The sequence below is a fragment of the Homarus americanus genome, unplaced genomic scaffold (genome assembly GCF_018991925.1).
Source record: "Homarus americanus isolate GMGI-L3 unplaced genomic scaffold, GMGI_Hamer_2.0 scaffold16340, whole genome shotgun sequence".
Lineage (NCBI taxonomy): Eukaryota > Metazoa > Arthropoda > Malacostraca > Decapoda > Nephropidae > Homarus > Homarus americanus.
In genome coordinates, this window is record NW_024729824.1 from 34,815 (window position 1) to 58,348 (window position 23,534).

The 23,534-nt window shown below is 46.3% G+C and overlaps 1 protein-coding gene across 1 annotated transcript; it reads right to left on the reverse strand.

Annotated features, from left to right (window-relative positions):
* Positions 1–6,938: 6,938 nt before the first annotated feature.
* LOC121866836 (galactose-specific cell agglutination protein gsf2-like) lies at positions 6,939–21,582 on the reverse strand. The gene is made up of 3 exons (XM_042366573.1): positions 21,561–21,582; positions 20,790–21,266; positions 6,939–7,012 (listed from the first exon to the last, which is right to left on the reverse strand). Exons 1-3 carry the CDS (start codon positions 21,580–21,582, stop codon positions 6,939–6,941), a joined length of 573 nt encoding a protein of 190 aa, XP_042222507.1.
* Between the last annotated feature and the right edge of the window lie 1,952 nt (positions 21,583–23,534).

Sequence of the window (23,534 nt, forward strand, 5' to 3'; positions counted from 1 at the left end):
GTTAATGATTTACCTGTGCTCGTTACTTTATGTAGTCAACCACCTGAAGATATTGTAAGACACTCGGTATTCATCTTATCAGTAATTGTGTTAAAAAGTATAATGAATTCTTTCCCTCACTGCTCCATGACCAGCTGTGTACCTCCAGCATCTTCAGCTTTATCGTGTAGTGGTCTATTAGCGGGAGAAAGTGCTATAACTCCACCGTAAGGGCCAGTTATGTTAGTTGAAGCTCCTCTGGTGTCCGCCGCTGGTGCTGAGGGCCGGGCCTCCTGAGCGCACCGTCACCAAGATTCCAGATGGAGCCTGACTCGTCAACACAGCCTTATGGTGTCCACTCTTCCCTGACACCACTGCGTCTCTCTCTCTCTCAGTGATTAATTACATCTTTCTACTTGCTAAAGTTCGACTAATTAACGAAATGGGAAATTTCACTAAACTACCTAAAAAAATACTCTAAATACGTGTGTGTGTGTGTGTGTGTCTGTGTGCGTGTGCGTGTGTGACAAAATACTGTTTACACACGTAATAGTTTCTTTGTGACAGAATAAAACTCTAGGATCATCCCACCTCACCATGAGCTTTATAAAGGCTCACCTATACACCCACTGTATAGAGGACAGTAACTACCAAACAATACTGTCAACAGAGTCCTCACGCTGGTCTTTGTATTACTTTAACACAGGCGGTTATTCGGGTTACAGCCAGCCTGATGATGGTGACAGCCAGGACAGTGGTGATGGTGGTGACAGCCAGGACAGTGGTGATGTTGGTGACAGCCAGGACAGTGGTGATGATGGTGACAGCCAGCCATGCTATGGAACTGTTGGGCGCCTGGAAAATCCCTCCTGCTGAGTGACAGGTCCCCAGGGTGTCCTACTGGAAATCCTCCCACGGATAGTGTCATTCTGGAGAGTCCTAACGTAAGATACCTGATCCTCGCGATGTCCTGTAGATATCCCTCAACGTTGGTACAATGTCATTCATGGTACAACGTCATTCAGTACATTAAAGAGTCCTCAAGAACGATACCAGGTCCTGTTTCATAATTATCGTCGCGGAGAATCCTAATGTACGATGCCAAGGTCTCAGGGTGTCCTACAAATCGTCTTGAAGAGTCCTGTAGGATACCTGGCAGGTCGTCTAGGCTAGAGTCCTTGTTAGGACGGGAGAGGAACACACTGCAGGGGGGGACCTCTCAAGAAGCCCCTCCCTGGGTGCGAGGTTCAGGTCCACCAGGCCTGCAAGTTGTCCTCGTAATTATTCATTATTTCTGGTAATTTTTCAATAAACCTCAGATCTTCTTCACAAGTGTACCTAACCTAACCTAACCTAACCTAACCTAACCTAACCTCAGACCATCACACGTGTATCTACCGCCTTAAGGGAGTCGTCAAACATTACAAACAACTTTAACTGTTCTCATTCAACGACAAAACTTTCAGATATCCGTAAGAAAATATGTCACATTCTAAAACAAAATATTTAATTAATAATGGTATTGAACTTTACATAATATAAAATAACTATAACTAAAACTACCATAGCAAGTTGTTCAGGAAGTCAATAAGAAATAGTTCACAATCTTTAACAAAAACTAAATAATTAGAGTAACGATATATCAAAAATTTGTGGCGATATTTCAACACTTAACTACTGTAACATAACGACAGCCCAGAGTGTGAACGATACATCCAAGTTTAACTTCGTAGAAAGCTAATTTATATAAACCAAGTGTCTCGGTGAACACCCCTGAACACAGTGAACACCCCAGAACACAGTGAACACCCCAGAACACACAGTGAATACCCCTGGCCACACGGTGAACACCCCTGAACACAGTGAACACCCCTGAACACACAGTGAACACCCCTGAACACACAGTGAACACCCCTGAACACACAGTGAACACCCCAGAACACACAGTGAACACCCTGAACACACAGTGAACACCCCTGAACACAGTGAACACCCCTGAACACAGTGAACACCCCTGAACACACAATGAACACCCCTGAACACACAGTGAACACCCTGAACACACAGTGAAACTGAACACAGTGAACACCCCTGAACACACAGTGAACACCCCTGAACACACAGTGAACACCCCTGAACACACAGTGAACACCCCTGAACACAGTGAACACCCCTGAACACAGTGAACACCCCTGAACACACAATGAACACCCCTGAACACACAGTGAACACCCCTGAACACACAGTGAACACCCCTGAACACACAGTGAACACCCCTGAACACACACGATCATTAGAGGGAAAACCATAAATAATGATGATAATAATTGAGGTGTCTCGCGTGTGAACCAGAGACCGTAAAGGCAGGAAACGAGTGTACTGTGTCCACTCGACCACGGCATCCAGAGTGAATTAATGGTATTGATGACGTTAATGAGAACGATGGTTATTGTCTGTATAATAATAATAATATGTAATGACAAATAGTAATAATAATAATGATAATAATAATAATAATAATAATAATAATAATAATAATAATAATAATAATAAGGTAAAACAGTGAAATATTTAATCGAATAAATGCACACAAAAAAAATTCATGATTCCTAGGCCATCATAACCTAACCTAAACCTAACCTAAACCTAACCTGGAAGCCGGAGTTTAAACCCTAAACTAGACCACTAAAACCGTAGACTCCAGGACATAAAACCCCTTAATATGTCGCCTATGAATTGTCTAGAACATTAGTCAAACTTCATGTGAGTAACGACTATGTTCGAGGTAATATATTAGATCTGGGTGTTCAATAGACCTCAGGCCATTAAAACGTCACGAATATCAACAAAGGTGTGTTGCATTGTGGGAGGGAGTAACCTGGGGTAGGGGGGGGGGGATAGGGGAGTGGTTTATTTACATCGTGACGTCATGAAAGGGGAATGGCTTCGAGGATGGTGGTGATTGGTTAGATGGGCCCCCAGTCCTGATAGGCCCCCCCCCTACCTTAACTAAATCCTAAACTTTGGGCCCCAACCTAACCATTAGGATTGAGGGCCCATTCCTATTATGCCCAATCCTAACCTAAAGAAATCTAGCTATTAGGATTAGGACCCAATAGAACTAGAATCTACTAGGAGGAGAACCCGGTAGAACTAGGAGCCAGTGGTTTAGTAAAATAAGTACCGGGTTCAATTAGGACTGAGGCTCATTGAGTGCAACAAAGGAAGGGTTTGGTTAGGTTAGGTTTGGTTAGGTTAGGTTAGGTTAGTTTAGGTTAGGTTAGGTTAGGTTAGGTTAGGTTAGGTTAGGTTAGGTTAGGTTAGGTTAGGTTAGAGGTAATTAACATATAAATGGCTCGTGAAGGTAACTACAGTATTTGAGATTGAGAAAGACGGAATAGAGAGAAATACGAACAAAAGGAAATAAATATGAAAGGAAAAATAGACGTAAAACACAGGGGGAAGAGAAGAGAAAAAAATAATGAAAATCAATAAAACTGAAAAATATTGTTAAAAAAGGAAAATACCTCAAGAAAAGGGAATAGAAGAAGAAAAGGAAGACCAAATGAGTAGGTAAAAAGGGTAAGAGAGAGAGAGAGAGAGAGAGAGAGAGAGAAGGGGGAGGGTCAGGGAGTGTGTGTGTGTGTGTGTGTCGAGTTAATCCCAGGCAAGAGTTTATTTACCGAGGAAATTTAACATAGTGTCCCAGAAGATCTTTATCGTAAACCTTGTAAGTACTTGTAATACATCACTGTGTGTGTATGTGTGTGTGTGTATGTGTGTGTGTGTGTGTCTGTGTGTGTGTGTGTGTGTGTGTGTGTGTCTGTGTGTGTGTGTGTGTGTGTGTGTGTGTCTGTGTGTGTGTGTGTGTGTGTGTGTGTGTGTGTGTGTGTGTGTGTGTGTGTGTGTGTGTGTCTGTGTGTGTGTGTCTGTGTGTGTGTGTGTGTGTCTGTGTGTGTGTGTTAAATTATTGTTAATATTAGCTTGTAAAGGCAATAGGAACCGGTAGTTGGGGATATTCTCTCTCTCTCTCTCTCTCTCTCTCTCTCTCTCTCTCTCTCTCTCTCTCTCTCTCTCTCGTGATTAGGGTACACAGGGAGGACACTTTCTGGGTTAACATACAATAAACTGTTATTTACCACTGGGCTGTAATGAGGACGCCAGCTGAATTAGTAAGGATGGGCGGGTACACTCGTAAATCTTCACCCTTAGTGTGTGTGTGTGTGTGTGTGTAGATGGCTATGGGTGTATGTGTAGTCGAATTATATGTTGACATGGGAGATTGTACAGCCAACTACTAAAGCCCTTTCGTCTCTTCCCCCTGAACCACGAACCCCGAGATTCAGACTGGTGAACCCGAAGTAGTGGAGTGATACATTATTTTGATCATAAATGCTTCGGGTTCATAAGTTTGAATCTTGGGGTTCGTGGTTCAGGGGGAGAGTCGAACGGGCTTTTAGTTGACTGTACAAACACATGCCCATTAGCTGCGGTTTACAGTGTATCGACTAAAACATCTCGGTTTGGGTGTACTGTGCGAAATTTGTCGTACAATAGCAGCGTGATATAAGACATAGGCTCAGGTGTATTGTCTGACTGGTTGTAGGTCGTGTGGGTCCCAGTCTTAACCTAACCTAACCTAACCTAACTTAACCTAAGCAAAGGTTACCATGTCAACTCACCACGAGGATTAGGACCCATTAGAAGTGGGGCCTAGTACGCCAGGTTCCCATTTGGCTTGGACCCCTAATTCTAACCGAGAACATTAAATTACGCTTGGTCTAATAAGGCCTGTGCCCCAATTCCACTGGTTAGATTAATTGGAGCTGGGGCCTATTAGGACTGGGGCCCGTTTTACCCAGTTAGCCTGTAGGTGAACAGTGTAACGCGTCATCTGGCCTGACTAACACATATACCGAACACTTCGCTATACACCATTAAGAAGAAAAGGTAAAAAATAATAAAATAAAAAAAATGAAAATCACAAAAATTATGTAATTTTTAGGAGCTGATTTATGAACGTGATTTTTTTTTACTCCCTCTCGGAATATTAATTATTATTTTTTAGTGAGGAGCGAACGTGGATGTGTTTGATAGGAGGAATGCTTAATGTAGAGGGGAAGGTAGAATGAGTCCAGGCGAGACACTGATTTTAATGGGAAAATTATATGTGTGTGTGTGTGTGTGTGTGTGTGTGTGTGTGTGTGTGTGTGTGTGTGTGTGTGTGTGTGTGTGTGTGTGTGTCTGTCGTGGGATAAGGGAAATTATGACAGTAATATACGTGAAGGTTATGACACCGTCCCTGGTAATGATAGTAATTATCTGTTCAGTGGGTTCCTGACGACAGTGCTGACTTGTTGATGACGATGGTGCTGACTGTTGCTGACGGTTCCTTCAGGCATAGTAATGACGGCTTAATGATGAAGTTTGTTATGAAAAAATGTATTCGGTTGAAAGTGATAGCCTCTCTCTCTCTCTCTCTCTCTCACCAGGTATTTACAAGAAATAAGCTACGTTAGGGAGAAATACGTGATGATCGGTAAACAATTCACCTGCGCTAGTGAAGATTGCGTGCAGGTGTGCCAACTGGGCCGTGGGGGAAGGGGCCAGTCAGTCAGTCAGTCAGTCAGTCAGTCAGTCAGTGAAGGTATTTTTATAACACTGTCTGCCTTCAATTTCAATTGTTTATTCCTTGATAGAGGAAGCGGGATCCTAGTGCTGTCACTAGGTACCCTGTACAATGACACCAGAAGCATCTGGCAAGTGTGACAAGTACAGGTATATACAGTATAAATATTATAAAGGGGCTTACTAAAGCCTAAGGAAGGAGGATATTCCTTAACAATTATCAATGTTATTTATATAATATCTGGCCAGTATGGGGAGGATCATGTCTGCCTTTGTGTGTGTTTGTTTGTGTTTATGTGTGTGTGTGTGTACGTCTCTTTTCCTTTTTGTTCTCCACACTGCCTCCTCCTCCTCCTTCTCCTCCTTCTCCTCCTGCCTCCTCCCTCCCCTTCTTCCTTCTTCCTCCTCCTCCTCCTGCCTCTTTCTCCTCCTCCTTAATCCTACGTACTTTTCCTTCTCTTTCCAGTCTCCTACTTCTCTTCTCCCTCCTCCTCCTATTCTTCCTCCTCCATCTCCTCCTTTTCTTCCTCCTCTGCCTCCTCCACCCTTCTTCTTCTCTTCCTCCTCCATCTCCTCCTTCTTCCTCCTCTGCCTCCTCCTCCCCTTCTTCTCCCCTTCTTCTTCCTTCTCCTCCATCTCCTCCTACTCTGCCTCCTCTCTGCCTCCTCCTCCCCTTCTTCTTCCCTTCTCTTCCTCCTCCATCTCCTCCTACTCTTCCTCCCCTGCCTCCTCCTTCTGCCTCCTCCTCCCTTCCCTTCTCTTCCTCCTCCATCTCTTCCTACTCTCTGCCCCTTCTCCCTCCTCCTCCTCCCTCCTCCTCCTCCCTCCTCCTCCTTCCTCCTCCTCCTCCTCCTCCTCCCTCCTCCTCCCTTCTCCCCCTCCTCTCTTCCCTCTCCTCCTCCTCCTCCTCCTCCTCCTCCTCCTCCTTCCCTTCCTCTTCCTCCTCTCCCCTTTCTTCCTCCCTTCTCCCTCTGCCTCCTCCTCCTCCTCCTCCCCCTTCTCCCTTCTCTTCCTCTCCATCTCCTCCTACTCTTCCTCTCCTTCCTGCCTCCTCCTCCCCCTTCTCCCCCTTCTCCTCCTCCTAGACTGCCCGGCAACACAACCCTGGGGAGTTTGAGCTTTAATGACATGTACACACAAGAATCACATCTCACTGTGTACATGTGCTTCCCCCGTGTAAACATTTTTGACGTGTTCCCTGGTACACACACACACACACACACACACACACACACACACACACACACACACACACACAGGGCCTCACCTTCTCTTCACACGTGAGTCCGGTGTTTAGGGATCTCTTGTGTTCCCTTCCTCTGGTGTCTGTCTCAGTCCTCGTCCTCGTCCTCGTCCTTGTCCTCGTCCTCGTCCTCGTCCTCGTCCTCGTCCTCGTCCTCACTTCCTGCCTTACAAAGATTCAGTAAAGTCTCGTGAGTAAAAAAAAGTAAAAAAAAAAAAAATAAAAAAATTGTCGTCCTTCTCTCTGTGATCCTGGCTGATCAAAGTGGATCCTACACGCTTCATAATAGGCAGGAGGCCGAGGGGGGCAAGAACAAGCTACGCCAATGAGGTGTGTTTGGTCGGGATTGTTGTGTCGATAGGATGCGGGTGACGACCTTCAGGATCGGCTGTCTGTCGCCTCCATGTTGTGCTCTTTCAGCCGCTCATAATTTCGTCATTTTGTGGGTTTGTCTTCTCCCTCGTTTGTACTTTTCTTATAAATTGGCGTAAAGAATTGGAAGGGTGACGGAGGGTAGGGAGTATTATCATATTAACGGAGGGTAGGTGATGTTGTCATGGTGACGGAGGGTAAGGTAGTGTTATCTCATGGTGACGGAGGGTAAATTGGTGTTATCCTTAGTAACAGAGGTGAGTGTGTTGTCATGTTGACGGAGGTAGGAAGTAGTATTGTCATGGTGACGGAGGGTAGGTGGTATTGTCATGATTGACGGAGGTAGGTAGTGTTGTCATAGTAGCGGAGGGTAGGTAGTGTTATCATGGTGACGGAAGGTAGGTAGTGTTATCATGGTGACCCCGGAGGAGTGGGTAGTGTTATCGCCGTGTGGAGGTAGGTAGTGTTATCATAGTAACGGAGGGTAGGTGAGTGTTATCATGGTAACGGAGGGTAGGTAGTGTTGTCATGGTGACGGAGGTAGGTAGTGTTGTCATGGTGACGGAGGGTAGGTAGTATTGTCATAGTGACTTCAGGGGTAGAGTGAGTTTGTCATAGTGACGGAGGGTAGGTAGTGTTGTCATGGTGACCGCGGAGGGTAGGTAGTGTTATCATGGTAACGGGAGGTAGGTAGTGTTATCATAGTAACGGAGGGTAAGAGTAGTGTTAATAGTCATTGACGGAGGTAGAGTGAATCATTATCATAGTAACGGAGGTAGGTAGTGTTATCATAGTAGCTGGAGGTAGGTGATGTCATGGTATTCTGAGGGTAGAGTAGTGTTATCTCGTAGTACGACGGAGGGTAGAATGAATGTTATCATGGTAACGGAGGGTAGGTAGTGTTATCTCGTAGTAACGGAGGTAGGTAGTATTTATCATAGTGACGGAGGTAGGTAGTGTTATCATGGTAACGGAGGTAGGTGAATGTTATCATAGTGACTGGAGAGGTAGGTAGATGTTATCATAGTGACTGAGGGTAGGTAGTGTTGTCATGGTGACAGATGGAGTGGTGTTGTCATGGTGACGGAGGTGGGTGGTATATTGTCAGCTGGTGACGGAGGTAGGTGGTGTTGTCCTTGGTGACGGGGGTGGGTAGTGTTGTCATGGTGACGGAGGGTAGGTGGTGTTGGCATGGTAACGGAGGGTAGGTAGTGTTGTCATGGTGACGGAGGGTAGATGGTCATTGTCATGGTAACGGAGGGAGTAGGTAGTGTTGTCATGGTGACGGAGATGGGAATGGTGTTGTCATAGGTGACGGCATGGAGGGTACAGGATGGTGTTGTCGTGGTGACGGAGGTGGGTGAGTGTTATCATGGTGATGGAGGTGGAGTGGTGTTGTCATGGTGACGGAGGGTAGGTAGTGTTGTCATGATGACGGAGGTGTTAGTGTTGTCATGGTGACGGGAGGTGGGTGAGTGTTATCCTTGGTGACGGAGGGTAGATGGTGTTATCATGGTGACGGAGGGTAGGTGGTGTTGTCATGGTGACGGGAGGTGGAGTGGTGTTGTCCTTGGTGACGGAGGGTAGGTAGTGTTATCCTTGGTGACGGAGGAGTGGAGTGGTGTTATCCTTGGTGACGGAGGGTAGATAGTGTTATCATGGTGACGGAGGTAGGTGGTGTTGTATCATGGTGGCCGGAGGGTAGGTGGTATTATCATAGTGACGGAGGGTGCAGAGTGGTGTTATCATGGTGACGGAGGTGATGAGTGTTGTCATGGTGACGGAGGAGTGGAGTGGTGTTGTCCTTGGTGACGGAGGGTAGGTGGTGTTGTCATGGTGACGGAGGGTGGGTGGTGTTGTCTCATGGTGACTGGAGGTGGGTGGTGTTGTATGCATGGTGAGCAGGTGGGTAGTGTTGTCATGGTGACGGAGGTGGAGTGGTGTTGTCTCATGGTGACGGAGGGGTAGGTGGTGTTGGCATGGTGGAATTAAGTAGTGTTGTCATGGTGACGGAGGGTAGATAGTGTTGTCATGGTAACGGAGGTGGTGATGTTGTCATGGTGACCGGAGGGTGGAGTGGTGTTGTCATGGTAACCTTGGAGGGTAGGTGGTGTTGGCATGGTGACGGAGGATGGGTGATGTTATCATAGTGACGGAGGGTAGGTGGTGTTTGTCATGGTGACGGAGGGTAGGTGGAGTGGTGTTGTCATGGTAGCGGAGGGTAGGTGGTGTTGGCATGGTGATGTGGAGGGTAGGTGGTGTTGTCATGGTAACGGAGGTGGTAGATGTTGTCTCGCGGTAACCGGAGGTCAAGGTAGGTGTCATGGTAACGGAGGTAGGTGGTGTTGTCTCATGAGTGACGGAGGGTAGGTAGATATTTGTCTTGGTAACGGAGGGTAGGTAGATGTTGTCATGGTAACGGAGGGAGTAGGTAGTGTTGTCATGGTGACGGAGGGTAGATAGTGTTGTCATGGTGACGGAGGGAGTGGAAATTAGTGTTGTCATGGTAACCGGAGGTAGATGGAGTGTTGTCATGAAGTAACGGAGGGTAGGAGTAGTGTTGTCATGGTGATGGAGGGTAGGTGGTGTTGGCATGGTGACGGAGGTAAGTAGTGTTATCATGAAGGTGACGGAGGTGAAATGATGTTATCATGGTAACGGAGGATGGGTGGTATTGTCGTGGTGACGGAGGATGGAAATGAAAGTGTTATCATGGTAACGGAGGGTAGGTGGTGGCATGGTGACGGAGGAGTAGTGTTATCTCATGGTGACGGAGGGATGAGTGGTATTGTCATGGTGACCAGCGGAGGTAGGTGGTGTTGTCATGGTGACGGAGGGTAGATTAATTATTGTCATGGTGTTGACGGAGGGTAAGTGGTCTTGTCTCATGGTGACGGAGGGTAGGTAGTGTTGTCCTTAGTGATGGAGGGTAGGTAAGTATTGTCATGGTGTTGACCAACGGAGGTAGATGAGTAATTGTCATGGTGTTGACGGAGGGTGGGTGGTGTTGTCTCATGGTGACTGGGAGAATTGATAGTGTTATCTGGTGTTGACGGAGATGGAAGTGGTGTTATCTCATGGTATTGGAGGGTAGGTAGTGTTGGCATGGTGATGGAGAATGGAAATGTGGGTGTTGTCCTTGGTGACGGAGGTACGTTAGTGTTGTATGGTGACTGAGGTAAAATTAGTGTTGGCATGAAGGTGACTGGAGGGGTAGGTCGATGTTGTCATGGTGATGGAGGTAAGTAGATGTTGTCTCATGGTGACGGAGGGTGAGTGAGTGTTGGCATGATGACCCAGGAGGGGTGGAGTAGTGTTGTGGTGACGGAGGTAGACAAGTGTTGTCGTGACGGAGGTGATGGTGTTATCGTGGTGGAGGGTAGGTGAGTATATGAGCGTGGAGGTAGATGATGTTATCATGGTGACGGAGATGGAGTAGTGTTATCATGGTGACGGAGGGTAAGTGGTGTTATCATGGTGACGGAGGGTGGGTGGTGTTATCCTTGGTGACGGAGGGTAGGTGGTATTGTCCATGGTGACGGAGGGTAGATAGTGTTGTCATGGTAGCGGAGGTTAAATAGTGTTGTCATGGTGACGGAGGAGGTGGAAGTAGTGTTATCATGGTGACGGAGGGTAGAGTAGTGTTATCATGGTCTGCGGAGGTGGTGGTGTTCATCACTTGGTAGCCGGAGGTAAATTAGTGTATTATGTAGTGACGGAGGTAGATAGTGTTATCTGTGGTATTGGAGGGTAGATAGTGTCATGGTGATGGAGAATTAGGTAAGTATTGTCATGGTGACGGAGGTGGAGTAGTGTTATCATGGTGTGGGAGGGGTAGATGAATGTTGTCATGGTGACGGAGGAGTAGGTAGTGTTGTCATGGTGACGGAGGGCTAGTGTTATCGCTTATGGTGACGGAGGTAGGTGGTGTTATCATGGTAGCGGAGGGTAGAATAGTGTTATCATGGTGACGGAGAGGTAGGTAGTGTTGTCATGGTATTGGAGGTAAAATTAGTGTTGTCATGGTGATGGAGGGTAAGTGGTGTTGTCATGGTGTTTGGAGAATTGGGTAGTGTTGTCATGGTGACGGAGGGTAGGTGGTGTCATGGTGACTGGAGGTAGGTAGATGTTATCATGGTGACGGAGGGTAGGTGGTGTTATCCATGGTGACTGAGGTGGTGGTGTTGGCACATGGTGACGGAGGTGGAATGGTATCATGGTGACGGAGAGTAGTGTTGTCATGGTGACGGAGGTGGAATTAAGATATTGGCATGGTGTGGAGGGTGGAGTGTGTTATCTGTGATGACGGAGGGTAGGTAGTGTTATCCCTTGACGGTAGTGGTGTTGTCATGGTAGCCGGAGGGTAGGTGGTGTTGTCATGGTGTTGATGGAGATGCGTTAGGTGTTGTCTTGGTATTGGAAGGTGCGATAGTGTTGTCATGGTGACGGAGGGTGAGTGGTGTTGTCATGGTGACGGAGGGTAGGTAGTGTTGTCATGGTGACGGAGGGTAGGTAGTGTTGTCATGGTGTGGAGGGTAGGTGGTGTTGTCATGGTGATGGAAGATTAAGTAGTGTTGTCATGGTGACAGGGTGAGTAGTGTTGTCATGGTGACGGGAGGGTGATGATGTTGTCATGGTGACGGAGGGGTAGGTAGGTGTTGTCATGGTGACCCGGAGGTGATGCAAGTATTGTCATAGGCTGAGGGTAAATTAATTATTGGCATGGTGACGGAGGGTAAATTGATGTTGTCATAGTGACGGAGGGTAGGTAGTGTTATCTCATGGTGTTGACTGGAGGTAAATTAGTGTTAGCATGGTGGGAGGGTGATGATGTCATAGTGACAGGTGATGAGTGTTGTCTAGTGACTGATCCGATGGAGTGTTGTCATGACGGAGGTAAATTAGTGTTGTCGCGGTGATGGAGGGTAGGTGGTGTTGTCCTTGGTGACGGAAGGGTAGGTGGTGTTATCATGAGCTGAGGAATTAGGTAGTGTTATCATGGTGACGGAGGGTGGGTCGTTGTCATGGTGACTAGGTTGATGGTCTTGTATCATGGTGACGGAGGGTAGATGTGTTGGCATGGTGACGGAGGTTAGGTAGTGTTATCATGGTGACGGAGGGAGGTGGTGGTGTTGTCATGGTGACGGAGGGTAGGTGGTATTGTCATGGTGATGGAGGTAGGTGAAGTCACGCTCCTTGGTGACGGAGGGTGAGTAGTGTTGTCATGGTGACGGAGGGTGGGTAGTGTTGTGTTGACGGAGGGTAGGTAGATGTTATCATGGTGACTTGGAGGTGGTGTTATCTGGTGATGGAGGGTGGGTGAATTGTTGTCCTTGGTGACCCCGGTGGGTGGTGTTGTCATGGTGACTGGGGTAGAGTAGTCTTCTCATGGTGGAGGGTGGAAGTGGTGTTGTCGTGGGGAATTGATGTTATCGTGATGGAGGGTGCAGTGGTGACTTGGAGGGTGATGATGTTGTCATGGTGACGGAGGGTAGGTGGTGATATCATGGTGATGGAGTGGGTGAATTATTGTCATGGTGACGGAGGGTAGGTGGTGTTGTCATGGTGACTGAAGGGGTGATTAGATGTTGTCATGGTGACGGAGGTGGGTGGTGTTGTCATGGTGACTGAAGGTAGGTAGTGTTGTCATGGTGACGGAGGTGAGTGGGTGTTGGCATGGTGACGGAGGGTGGGTAGTGTTGTCATGGTAGGTGAGTGTTATCCCGCTGGTGACGGGTAGATGGTGTAGGTGAGCCGAGGTAGGTGTTGTCTGGTGACGGAGGAGTTCGACGGAGGGTGGTGTGTCATGGTGACGAGAGGTATGGTAAAGAGCTGCTGTGATTTCAGGTATAAAGAGCCAGGACAAGTTAGTTGGCACCTGACCCTCGTGTAGTGAAGGTGATAGTGTGGGCGGAAGTGTCCACCTCACCATATTGGTTTGTTGATCATGATAACATATTCTTTTCTCCTCAAGTAAGAGAGAGAGAGAGAGAGAGAGAGTGTAAGAAGAAGGAAGAGGAAGAACATGGCCAAGGATAGGCGTAGGAGGAACCAGGTTGATGGAAGGAGGAGGGTGAGGGAAAGGGGGAGGGAGAAAGAGGGGTAATGGGACGAGGAGGAGGAGAATGAGATAGTGGAAGGAAGAAGAGGAGAAGGAAGAGGGATGATGGGAGCAGGGGGAAATAGAGGTGATGGGAGGAAGAAGATGAGGAGGGGGAGTGTTGATGGGAGAGAGTTGGGAAGGTAGGAAGGGGAAGGGTTGAAAAGGAGGAAGGAAGGAAAGAGGGAGAGGGAAGAAGAGGAGGAAGAGGGAGGAAGAAAGAGGAAGAAGGAGGAAGGAAGAGGAGGAGAAAGAAAGGAGGAAGGAAGAGGATGGAGAGGGAAGAGAAGAAGGAAGGGCTGAAGAAGAAGAGGAAGGAAGGAAGAGGAAGAAAGGAGGAGGAGGAGGAGGAGGAGGAGGGAGGGAGGGAAGGAGGGAAGGAAGGGAGGGAAGGGAAAGAGGAGAACGGAAGAAGAGGAAGAAGAGGATGAAGGGAAGAAGAGAAGAAGGGAGGAAGAGGTATATTTACGTGTTCACCAACTTTTAACAATATCTGCCAAACTTTCACCTAAATATTACTCTACCTGCTCAGTATAGTTTTTAATTAAGCTACTTTCATCGGTATTTTGCTTTGAAATATCTATAGTAAAATGTTTCCAATAAACCTCAGGGAAGGGTGTACTTACCTGTCTATAATTCACTAAACCTTACCTGTCTATAATTCACTAAACCTTACCTGTCTATAATTCACTAAACCTTACCTGTCTATTTAACCTTACCTGTCTATAATTCACTAAACCTTACCTGTCTGTTGTATTTAATGAACCTGACAGAAGCCTCATAAAACGACGTACAGTACCTGTCATTTTTCCATAAGGGTTCAGATAAAACTGTACCTTTCCATTCTTTCATAAAGGCTAAGTGAAAGGTGTTTATATATATGTGTTATTTATTTGCTGTATGTACTGTATTATGTAACCGCGTCAATAATAATACCAATGAAAAGAAAGAAAGAAGAAAGAAGAAGAAGAAGAAGAAGAAGAAGAAGAAGAAGAAGAAAGAAGAAGAATTATTATTACCGAGTCCAATGATATTAATGTAACATAATACACGGAAGAATTAATTTACCCTTAAAACGTCTTATTTTTCCAAGATATTGTTGAAAAAGTTCTCAAGACATTATCCAGCCTCGAGGTACACTGAGCACGACACGGCAGTCCTCCTTGTTATGCCCAGTTCACTGACTTTACCCAACTGCGTTTTTTTCTTTATAAACAAAATATTAAAACAAAATCAGCCAAAATCCTTAAGAAAAAGAATGCTAGGACATGTACAGCTAACGAGGAAGATGGCGCCCGTTCCTACTGATTGCCAATTAGTGATCAGATGAGTGGTAGTTCAGACAATAATTAATGTTCGTTTTTTTTTTTTTATGAAGTGTAGGACGGATGTTTGATCTAGAGTGTGTGTGTGTGTGTGTGTGTGTGTGTGTGTGTGTGTGTGTGTGTGTGTGTGTGTGTGTGTGTGTGTGTTGTAGTAATAACAAGACCAAAGTTTGATCTAACCTAACCTAACCTGACCTAACTAACCTAACCTAACCTTCTCGTGTCCTACCTTCATTGTACACCATTATAAGAACCTGGGGGGAAATATATTAAAATTCTTCCTTAATGATGATGATGATGGCCACTGTACAGAAGCAGGTAACCGGACACCCTGAGTATTAATAGTATAGTAACGAGCGACAGTAATAATGATTGTATATTGGCTCTGTTATCTCTGATGAACAACCTAACAACGCGAGTAATTGAAATGGGAGAAACTCTCTTCCAGGTTACGTGTGTGAATAATAATAATAATAATAATAATAATAATAATAATAATAATAATAATAATAATAATAATAATAATAAACGGTTTATTAATAGAGTTGCAGCCGGTGGCTGAAAATATACAAACTTGCATGTGATTAGACATAATGCTATGCGTTTAATACATTTACAGGGCTGTACAGTACATAAATCCAATAGATGGGATGGTGCTATTCTTATATCTATAAGGGCGGGCTCTTATGGGCTGAATTTTGTTGTATAGTGGCGGACTGCGCGAGGTGGGCGGGGGACTGCCGGTGGCAGGGGGTGACGATGACGAGGATGGTGCAGTAGTCCACTGCCAAACCTTGTTAGTGCTTGGTGGTGGAGGTCACTGAGGGATGGCATTTCCAGGGTGGAGAGAGCGTTGTTGTAGCCGGAGTATTCTGCGCCGAGCATGATTCTGCAGGCCCTTTTCTGCCTTCTAGCTGACGTTGTTGGGTGGAGTTGAGAGAAGACGACCAGGCTGGTGACGCATACGTTAATTTGGGGAGAATAAAGGCGTTGTAGATAGTCCTCAGCTGTGGCGGTGCTCGGTGACCTGAGTCACGTCATGCTTGTGTACAGTAGAGTCGGTATGAGGCTGCTTTGATGTGTTGTTTACATGGCCTTCCAGTCCAGTTTGTGGTCTGTAACACCCAGGAGTTTGGCAGACTGCACTAACTGGAGAGGATGGGCACCTGCGGCTGGAGCTTGCTGGAGTGGTGGCGGTGATGATGTGCATGACTACGGTTTGGTGTGTGTGTGTGTGTGTGTGTGTGTGTGTGTGTGTGTGTGTGTGTGTGTGTGTGTGTGTGTGTGTGTGTGTTGTTTTGCCATACCACACGGTCATTAGTACACTCTGGCGTGACGTAAATCACTTCTCAAATATGCATTCCTCAGCAGCCTGCATTCCACCTCCCTCCTCCCCCTCCCACCTCCTCCTCCCCCTCCCACCCTCCTCCCTCCACCTCCCCCCTCCCTCCTGCCTCCCACATCCCACCTCCCTCCTCCACCCCCCACCACCCCTCCTACTGCTCCCGAGAAAAAAAAACCTTGAAATTTATTCCTTTGCACTAAACAGATTTAATGCAACTGTACACTGAAGAGTTTCCTGAGGGTGTCGTTGAAGAAGAGAACTGAAAGATAGTTTATACCAGGTATTTCTGCACGGCTTCTCTCACAATGACCTGTACAGGCGGTCGGGTCAGGTTGTGTCGACCAGTATGTTTGTAACAGAACTGGAGAACGGGACCACCTAACTCATTCATACTTGGTATTTGTATTCACCTTGACCTATCCTCCTCCTGCTGTTATACTGAAGGTCATTAAGGTCGAAGGTCAAGGACGCAACTTGGTGTGAGTTGACTGATCGCTCGAGTGCAGTCACGTTCCATTTATTGATACATTTACCCAATAATTACTCATACGTGTAGACATTCAATCCATTCATTATATATTTCATCATACATTTACCCTTGATTAACCATTATTACTGTATTTATTCATCGATTATACATTTGTGAAAGATGCAATTTAGTCCGTAAGTAGCTGTTGTCACGCACAGGTATTGGTGCATGCAGTAGTTAGTGTTGAGGGTGGTGGGTGGTGATGGGTGAGTAACAAAGGGTGACTAACAAGTGAATAACGGTAATGAGGAAGTATGTTGATGAGTAAGTAGCAGGGATAAATAATAGGGATGAGTGAGAATAAGGGATGAGGAAGCTTGTGCCGGGTGTGTCAGTGAGTGAAAAACAGGAATGAGTAACAAAGTGAATAAAGGATGAATAACTGAAAAGAATGAGTTGAAATGAGTAAATAACAGCGGTGAATAAGAGTGGAGATTAACTGAGTGTAAGGATCTAAGAGAAGTGAGTAACACAGGTGAGTAACAAGAGAATGGATGAATAACAAGCATGAGTAAGAACATAATGGGTGAATAACAAGGAGGTATGTGGAGAGATGAGTAAAAATTCAGTGAGTGACCAGCAGTGGGTAACAGCTTCTCACGATTTGTCTTCGCAACTGAGCCGAGACTCTACCAAGGACACCACCTCAAGATCACCTTCGCCTCTCCTTCCCTCTCTCCCTCCTTCCTCCTCACTCTCCCCCTCCTCCCTCTCTCACCTGGGAGTGGGGAGGGAACGGATGGGGGTAACAGGAAGTGTGGAAGGGGGGGAGGAGGTGGGAACAGGAAGAGAGGAAGAGAGAAGGATTTAAATAAAATAAAATGTAAGAATAGATGGAATTGCAAGAAATGGAAGAGGAGGAGGGATAGACAGAGGAAAAATGGAGTAAGAAGAGAGGATGAAGAAATAAAAGAAAGAGATGGGAATTAGCACGTAGAGAGAGACAGAGAGAAGAAGAGCTGAGAGAGAGAAAGAGAGAGGAAAACATTTAGAAGATGAATGAAATATAGAATGAAGAAAGGCATAAGAAGGAAGAAATATGTGAGGTATGAAAGAAGACAAAGAAAGAAATAAGAATGAAAAGGTAAATAAACAAGAGAATAATGTATACGAAGAAATGAATAATAACAGTTAAGAGGAAAACTTGACACAATTATATCATTTACTCTATTTATTCATTTATCAATTTATCTATCCTTTATCTTCCTTCCTCCTTCACTCTTCTTTAGGGGTCAAGGGAAACAGAGATAACCAAAATAACAGATGGTGTGGTAGACGCCGATAATAGAGGGCAGGGATAACTGGTAAATGATAATATCCACAAGTATTTAATCTTATCCTCAACTTGTAAACAGAATCACAACAACACGTCAGCTGAATCCCTGTGTTGTGTTGTACTGTGTTGTGTTGTATTGTGTTGTATTGTACTGTATTGTAGTGTGTTGTGTTGTAGTGTGTTGTGTTGTAGTGTTTTGTGTTGTAAATTTAGTCTTCGAGAAATCGTATGCTTTTTAAACTAAGACCGAGTGAATGGTCATAACCCTGGCAGTTGTAGTGACTTAAGCCACCATAACTGATGAAACTAGGGATTAATGAACACATGTTACCCAGAAATTCCCTAGTTAATATTTTATCCCTAGATTGTGACGTCACATCTAGTTAGGGAGAGAGAAAAATAATAATATGCTGATAGAAAATTTCATTCGTTCAGTAATCAGTTAATATGTTAATCAGTTGCTTATCCAGTCAGTCAGTCAGTAGAGGCAAGTGTCTGACAGCAGGTACACAGAAGAGCAGCATAAACAGTAATGACAAGAGAACTCCCACGACACTCATTATGAACACAACCACCACCATTACCATTACCACAACCACCAACATTACCATAACCACCACCATTACCACCACTACCATTACCACTGTCACCGCTACAACCACCACTGTCTCCACTACTAGCAGCACCACCACTACCACCATCACCACACCACCACTCATTACCACCACTACCACCACCACCACCACCACCACCACCACCACCACCACCATCATCACTATTACCACCGTCGCCACTACCATTCCCATTACCATCAACACCACTATCACCATTACCATTTACCACCACCACTAGCTATCACCACCACCAACAACAACAGCCACCACCACTGCACAAGAACAAGGTCAGGCGGACTGGGGCAGTGGGGCTGAATTGGTCGTTTAACCGGAGACGGAAACACATTGTCCAGACTTAGAACTCACGCAATGGCCGACGTCCTGTTCCCCACCACCCTTCTCCACCCCTCCTACACATCCCATCCTCCACCACTTCTCCACCCCTCCTCTACCAATTCTCCACCACCCATCCTCCATCTCCGTTCCCCAGCCCTCCTCCACCTCCCCCCCTCCACATCGCCTCCTCCATCACTTCACCATCCCTCCTCCACCTTCCCCTTTCTCCAAATCCACTTCTCCACCACCTCCTCTCATTGTCTTTCTTATTCTCCTCTCCCTCCCTCTCTCTCCCTCTCTCCTTCCACCCTCACAATCACCCTCCACTACCACTATTCTCCCTCACCCTCCCTCACCTTGTCCTCTCAGTTTTTTAAGCCTTCATTAACTCCTCGTGTTTGTGACGGTCGAAGGGATGGACTGGCTACTTCACCTCACCAAGTATTTGTTTCCCGGGAATTGTGTTGGTGATTTGGGTCAGTATTTGTGCTGTGAGAATTGGCTGGATATTGCATTGTAATGATACCCGCCTTTGTTCACCCTCGGCCTCAAGTGACGTTTCCTGCTTTCCTGAGTCAGTCGAGTAGTATTATGTCCTTTGAGTCAGTTGAGTACCACTATGGTCTCTGAATCAGTTGAGAGAGAGAGCAAATTAATATGTTTGTTGTTGTCGTCGAATTTAGTCGTTTGTTGGGCCCTAGTTCTAATATGTTCTAGTTCCATTAGGCCCTGTCTTATTAGGCCGCATTCCTCATGTCCCAAGGTTAGGTAAGGTCAGGTTTATGTCTTGAAACCTTGTTATTTTTTCTATGATAAAATGTTGCAGCATTTTCTTCCTTTTATTTGTGTCTTCTTCTTCTTCTTTTTCTTCTTTATCTTCTTCTTCTTCTTCTTTTTCTTCTTTATCTTCTTCTTCTTCCCATCTCTAGTAAACAGTGCCTTGTGGATAGGCGTTCCAAGGGGGTTACTTACTCCCTCTCTTGTCATAGTCTTGCGTGTTTATCCGGGCGATATCTCAACCGGTTATTGAGCTGAGGAGTTGGAATCTGGACACAATAATCAACAAGTGTTAGACGTTTTTATATATTTTTATTATTATTATTTTTTTATGGTATGGCAGGGAGGGGGGGGAGGGGTTACTGAACATATTGCTACGTGTTCCTTCTTATTTTTTATTCATTTTCGTCTTCCTCTTCGTCTTCTCATCTTTTACCTTCCTTTATTTTTACCTTCCATTCATATACTGATTTTGTTTCTCTCACTCATTTTTATTCATATTATTTTATATATATTTTCTTTATTCCTTCTCCCTCTCTTTCCTTACATATATATAACACCATTTATTTATTTTTTGTTCCAATGTTCAAATTAAATTATAAAAATCCCTTGAATATGACGCAGGAATTCCACAATATCACAGGTTTTGTGCGAACTGTGAAGAGTGAGAGCGCTCGAAAATACTGGCCTAGTATTTTTCGACATTTATGAAATCATATTCAGAGGATTAGATTATGGCTGTGAGAGTAACGCTGAACACACACACACACACACACACACACACACACACACACACACACACACACACACACACACACACACACACACACACACACACACATATACTCACTCTACAACGCCCCGTAATTCACCCAAATGAATACAAGAGTTTAAATATTTTACCGAAATTGGACAACAGTTCGATCCAGAGTGTCCAATTTATTTTAATTTACACACGTAGCTTGTCGCTTTAATGTCCTTTTCTTTATTGTCTTGAGACTAGGACACCGTATAGTGCCTGAGGACATATGTTGCCTTAGGACGAGGACATTAGTTTGTCTTGAGCTAAGGACATTATATTCTTAAGACTAGTATTGTCGTCTTCCGTCACACCGTCACACCTGTTGTGGGTTGTACCGTCACACCTGTTGTGGGTTGTACCGTCACACCTGTTGTGGGTTGTACCGTCACACCTGTTGTAGGTTGTACCGCCACACCTGTTGTAGGTTGTACCACCACACCTGTTGTAGGTTGTACCGTCACACCTGTTGTAAGTTGTACCGTCACACCTGTTGTAGGTTGTACCGTCACACCTGTTGTAGGCTGTACCGTCACACCTGTTGTAGGTTGTACCATCACACCTGTTGAAGGTTGTACCGTCACACCTGTTGTAGGTTGTACCGTCACACCTGTTGTAGGTTTTACCGTCACACCTGTTGTAGGCTGTACCGTCACACCTGTTGTAGGTTGTACCGTCACACCTGTTGTAGGCTGTACCGTCACACCTGTTGTAGGTTGTACCGTCACACCTGTTGTAGGTTTTACCGTCACACCTGTTGTAGGTTTTACCGTCACACCTGTTGTAGGTTTTACCGTCACACCTGTTGCAGGTTGTACCGTCACACCTGTTGAAGGTTGTACCGTCACACCTGTTGCAGGTTGTACCGTCACACCTGTTGCAGGTTGTACCGTCACACCTGATGCAGGTTGCACCGTCACACCTGTTGCAGGTTGTACCGTCACTGTTCCATAATAAAATATAGTTTACCTGTATTGTTTTTCATTAAATAAATCTTTTATGATTAATTTAAATATTTTTTGTCATTATCTTATTAAGTAACTCCGCCATAATTAATTAAGAACGTTAATTTTTTTCATTATATGATTCGTTAATTAACTTTTTCATAATTTTACGTAAATTTTTTTTTACAGATTTTTTTCAATCCTTAATAACTTATCCTTATTTCAGTATAAAATATAGGTCTTCTCTTAATGACCTCCTCAATTAATTAGTTATTGTTCTATCATTAAATTACTCCTCAGCATCAGCTCTGTCATTAAGGCTCCGTTAAGACACTAGAGGGATAGTTTTTACTCACCTGGTGATTATTAACTAATATTGGATCAAGTCTTAAGATAATAATTCATTATTTCTTTAATTACACCAAAACTCAGTCAAAAGTTTCATAATTTGCGTTGTTTTTATTCTTGTCCGTCCGTGTCTCTGTACGTGGGTGTGCTGTAGCTCCCTCAGTGTACGTGGGTGTACTATAGCTCCCTCAGTGTACGTGGGTGTACTATAGCTCCTGGCTCCCTCAGTGTACGTGGGTGTACTGTAGCTCCCTCAGTGTACGTGGGTGTGCTGTAGCTCCCTCAGTGTACGTGGGTGTACTGTAGCTCCCTCAGTGTACGTGGGTGTACTGTAGCTCCCTCAGTGTACGTGGGAGTACGGTAGCTCCCTCAGTGTACGTGGGTGTACTGTAGTCTCAGTGTGCGTGGGTGTACTGTAGCCCCCAGTGTACGTGGGGTGCTGTAGCCCCCAGTGTGGCATGGCCCCTCAGTGTACGTGGGTACTGTAGCCCTCAGTACGGGGTGTACTGTAGCCCTCAGTGTACGGGTGTACTGTAGCTCCCTCAGTGTACGTGGGTGTGCTGTAGCTCCCCAGTGTACGGGGTGTACTGTGGCCCTCAGTGTACGTGGGTACTGTAGCCCCAGTACGTGGGTGTACTGTAGCCCCCAGGTACGTGGGTGTACTGTAGCCTCAGTGTACGTGGGTGCTGTAGCTCCCAGTCGGGTGTACTGTGCCGTGTGCTCCTCAGTGTACGTGGGTGTACTGTAGCCCCTCTCAGTGTACGTGGGGTGTACTGTAGCCCTCAGTGTACGTGGGTGCTCAGTCTCAGTGTACGTGGGTGTGCTGTAGCCCTCAGTGTACGTGGGTGTACTGTAGCCCTCAGTGTACGGGGTGTGCTAGCCCTCAGTGTACGTGGGTGTACTGTAGCCCCCAGTGTACGTGGGTATACTGTAGCTCCCTCAGTGTACGTGGGGTGTACTGTAGCCCCCAGTGTACGGGGTGCTGTGCCTCAGTGTACGGGGTGTCTGTGGGCTCCCTCAGTGTACGGGGTGTACTGTAGCCCTCAGTGGCCGTGTGGGTGTGCTGTAGCTCTCAGTGTACGTGGGTGTACTGTAGTCTCAGTGTACGTGGGTGTGCTGTAGCTCCCAGTGTACGGGGTGTACTAGCCCCCAGTGTACGTGGGTGTACTGTAGCCCTCAGTGTACGTGTGTGCTCTGTAGTCTCAGTGTACGTGGGTGTACTGCTGTAGTCCCCAGTGCGGGTGTGCTGTAGCTCTAGTGCAGTGGGTGTGCTGTGGCTGGCCCTCAGTGTACGTGGGTGTGCTGTAGCCCCCAGTGTACGTGGGTGTGCCAGCCCTCAGTGTACGTGGGTGTGCTGTAGCCTCAGTGCACGTGGGGTGTATTGTAGCCTCAGTGCATGGGCTGTAGCCCCCTCAGTGTGCGTGGGTGTACTGTAGCTCCTCAGTGTACGTGTGGGCACCAGCCCCTCATGTGGGGTGTACTGTAGCCCTAGTGTATGTGTGCTGTAGCCCCTCAGTGTACGTGGTGTGCTGCCCCTCAGTGTACGTGGGTGTACAGTCTTCAGTGTACGTGGGTGTGCTGTAGTCTCAGTGTACGTGGGTGTGCGGCTCCCCATATGTGTGCTGTGCCCTCAGTGTACGTGGTGTGCTGTAGCCCCTCAGTGTGCCGTGCTCCCCCAGTGCGTGGGTGTACTGTAGCTCCAGTGTACGTGGGTGTACTGTAGCCCCAGTGTACGTGGTGTACTGTAGCTCCCAGTGCATGTGGGTGTGCTGCAGCCCCTCTCTGTGTACGTGGGTGTACTGTAGCCCCCAGTGTACGTGGGTGTACTAGCTCCCTGTACGTGGGTGTACAGCCCCCAGTGTACGTGGGTGTGCTAGCCTCAGTGCGTGGGTGACCTGTCCCCAGTGTCGTGGGACTGT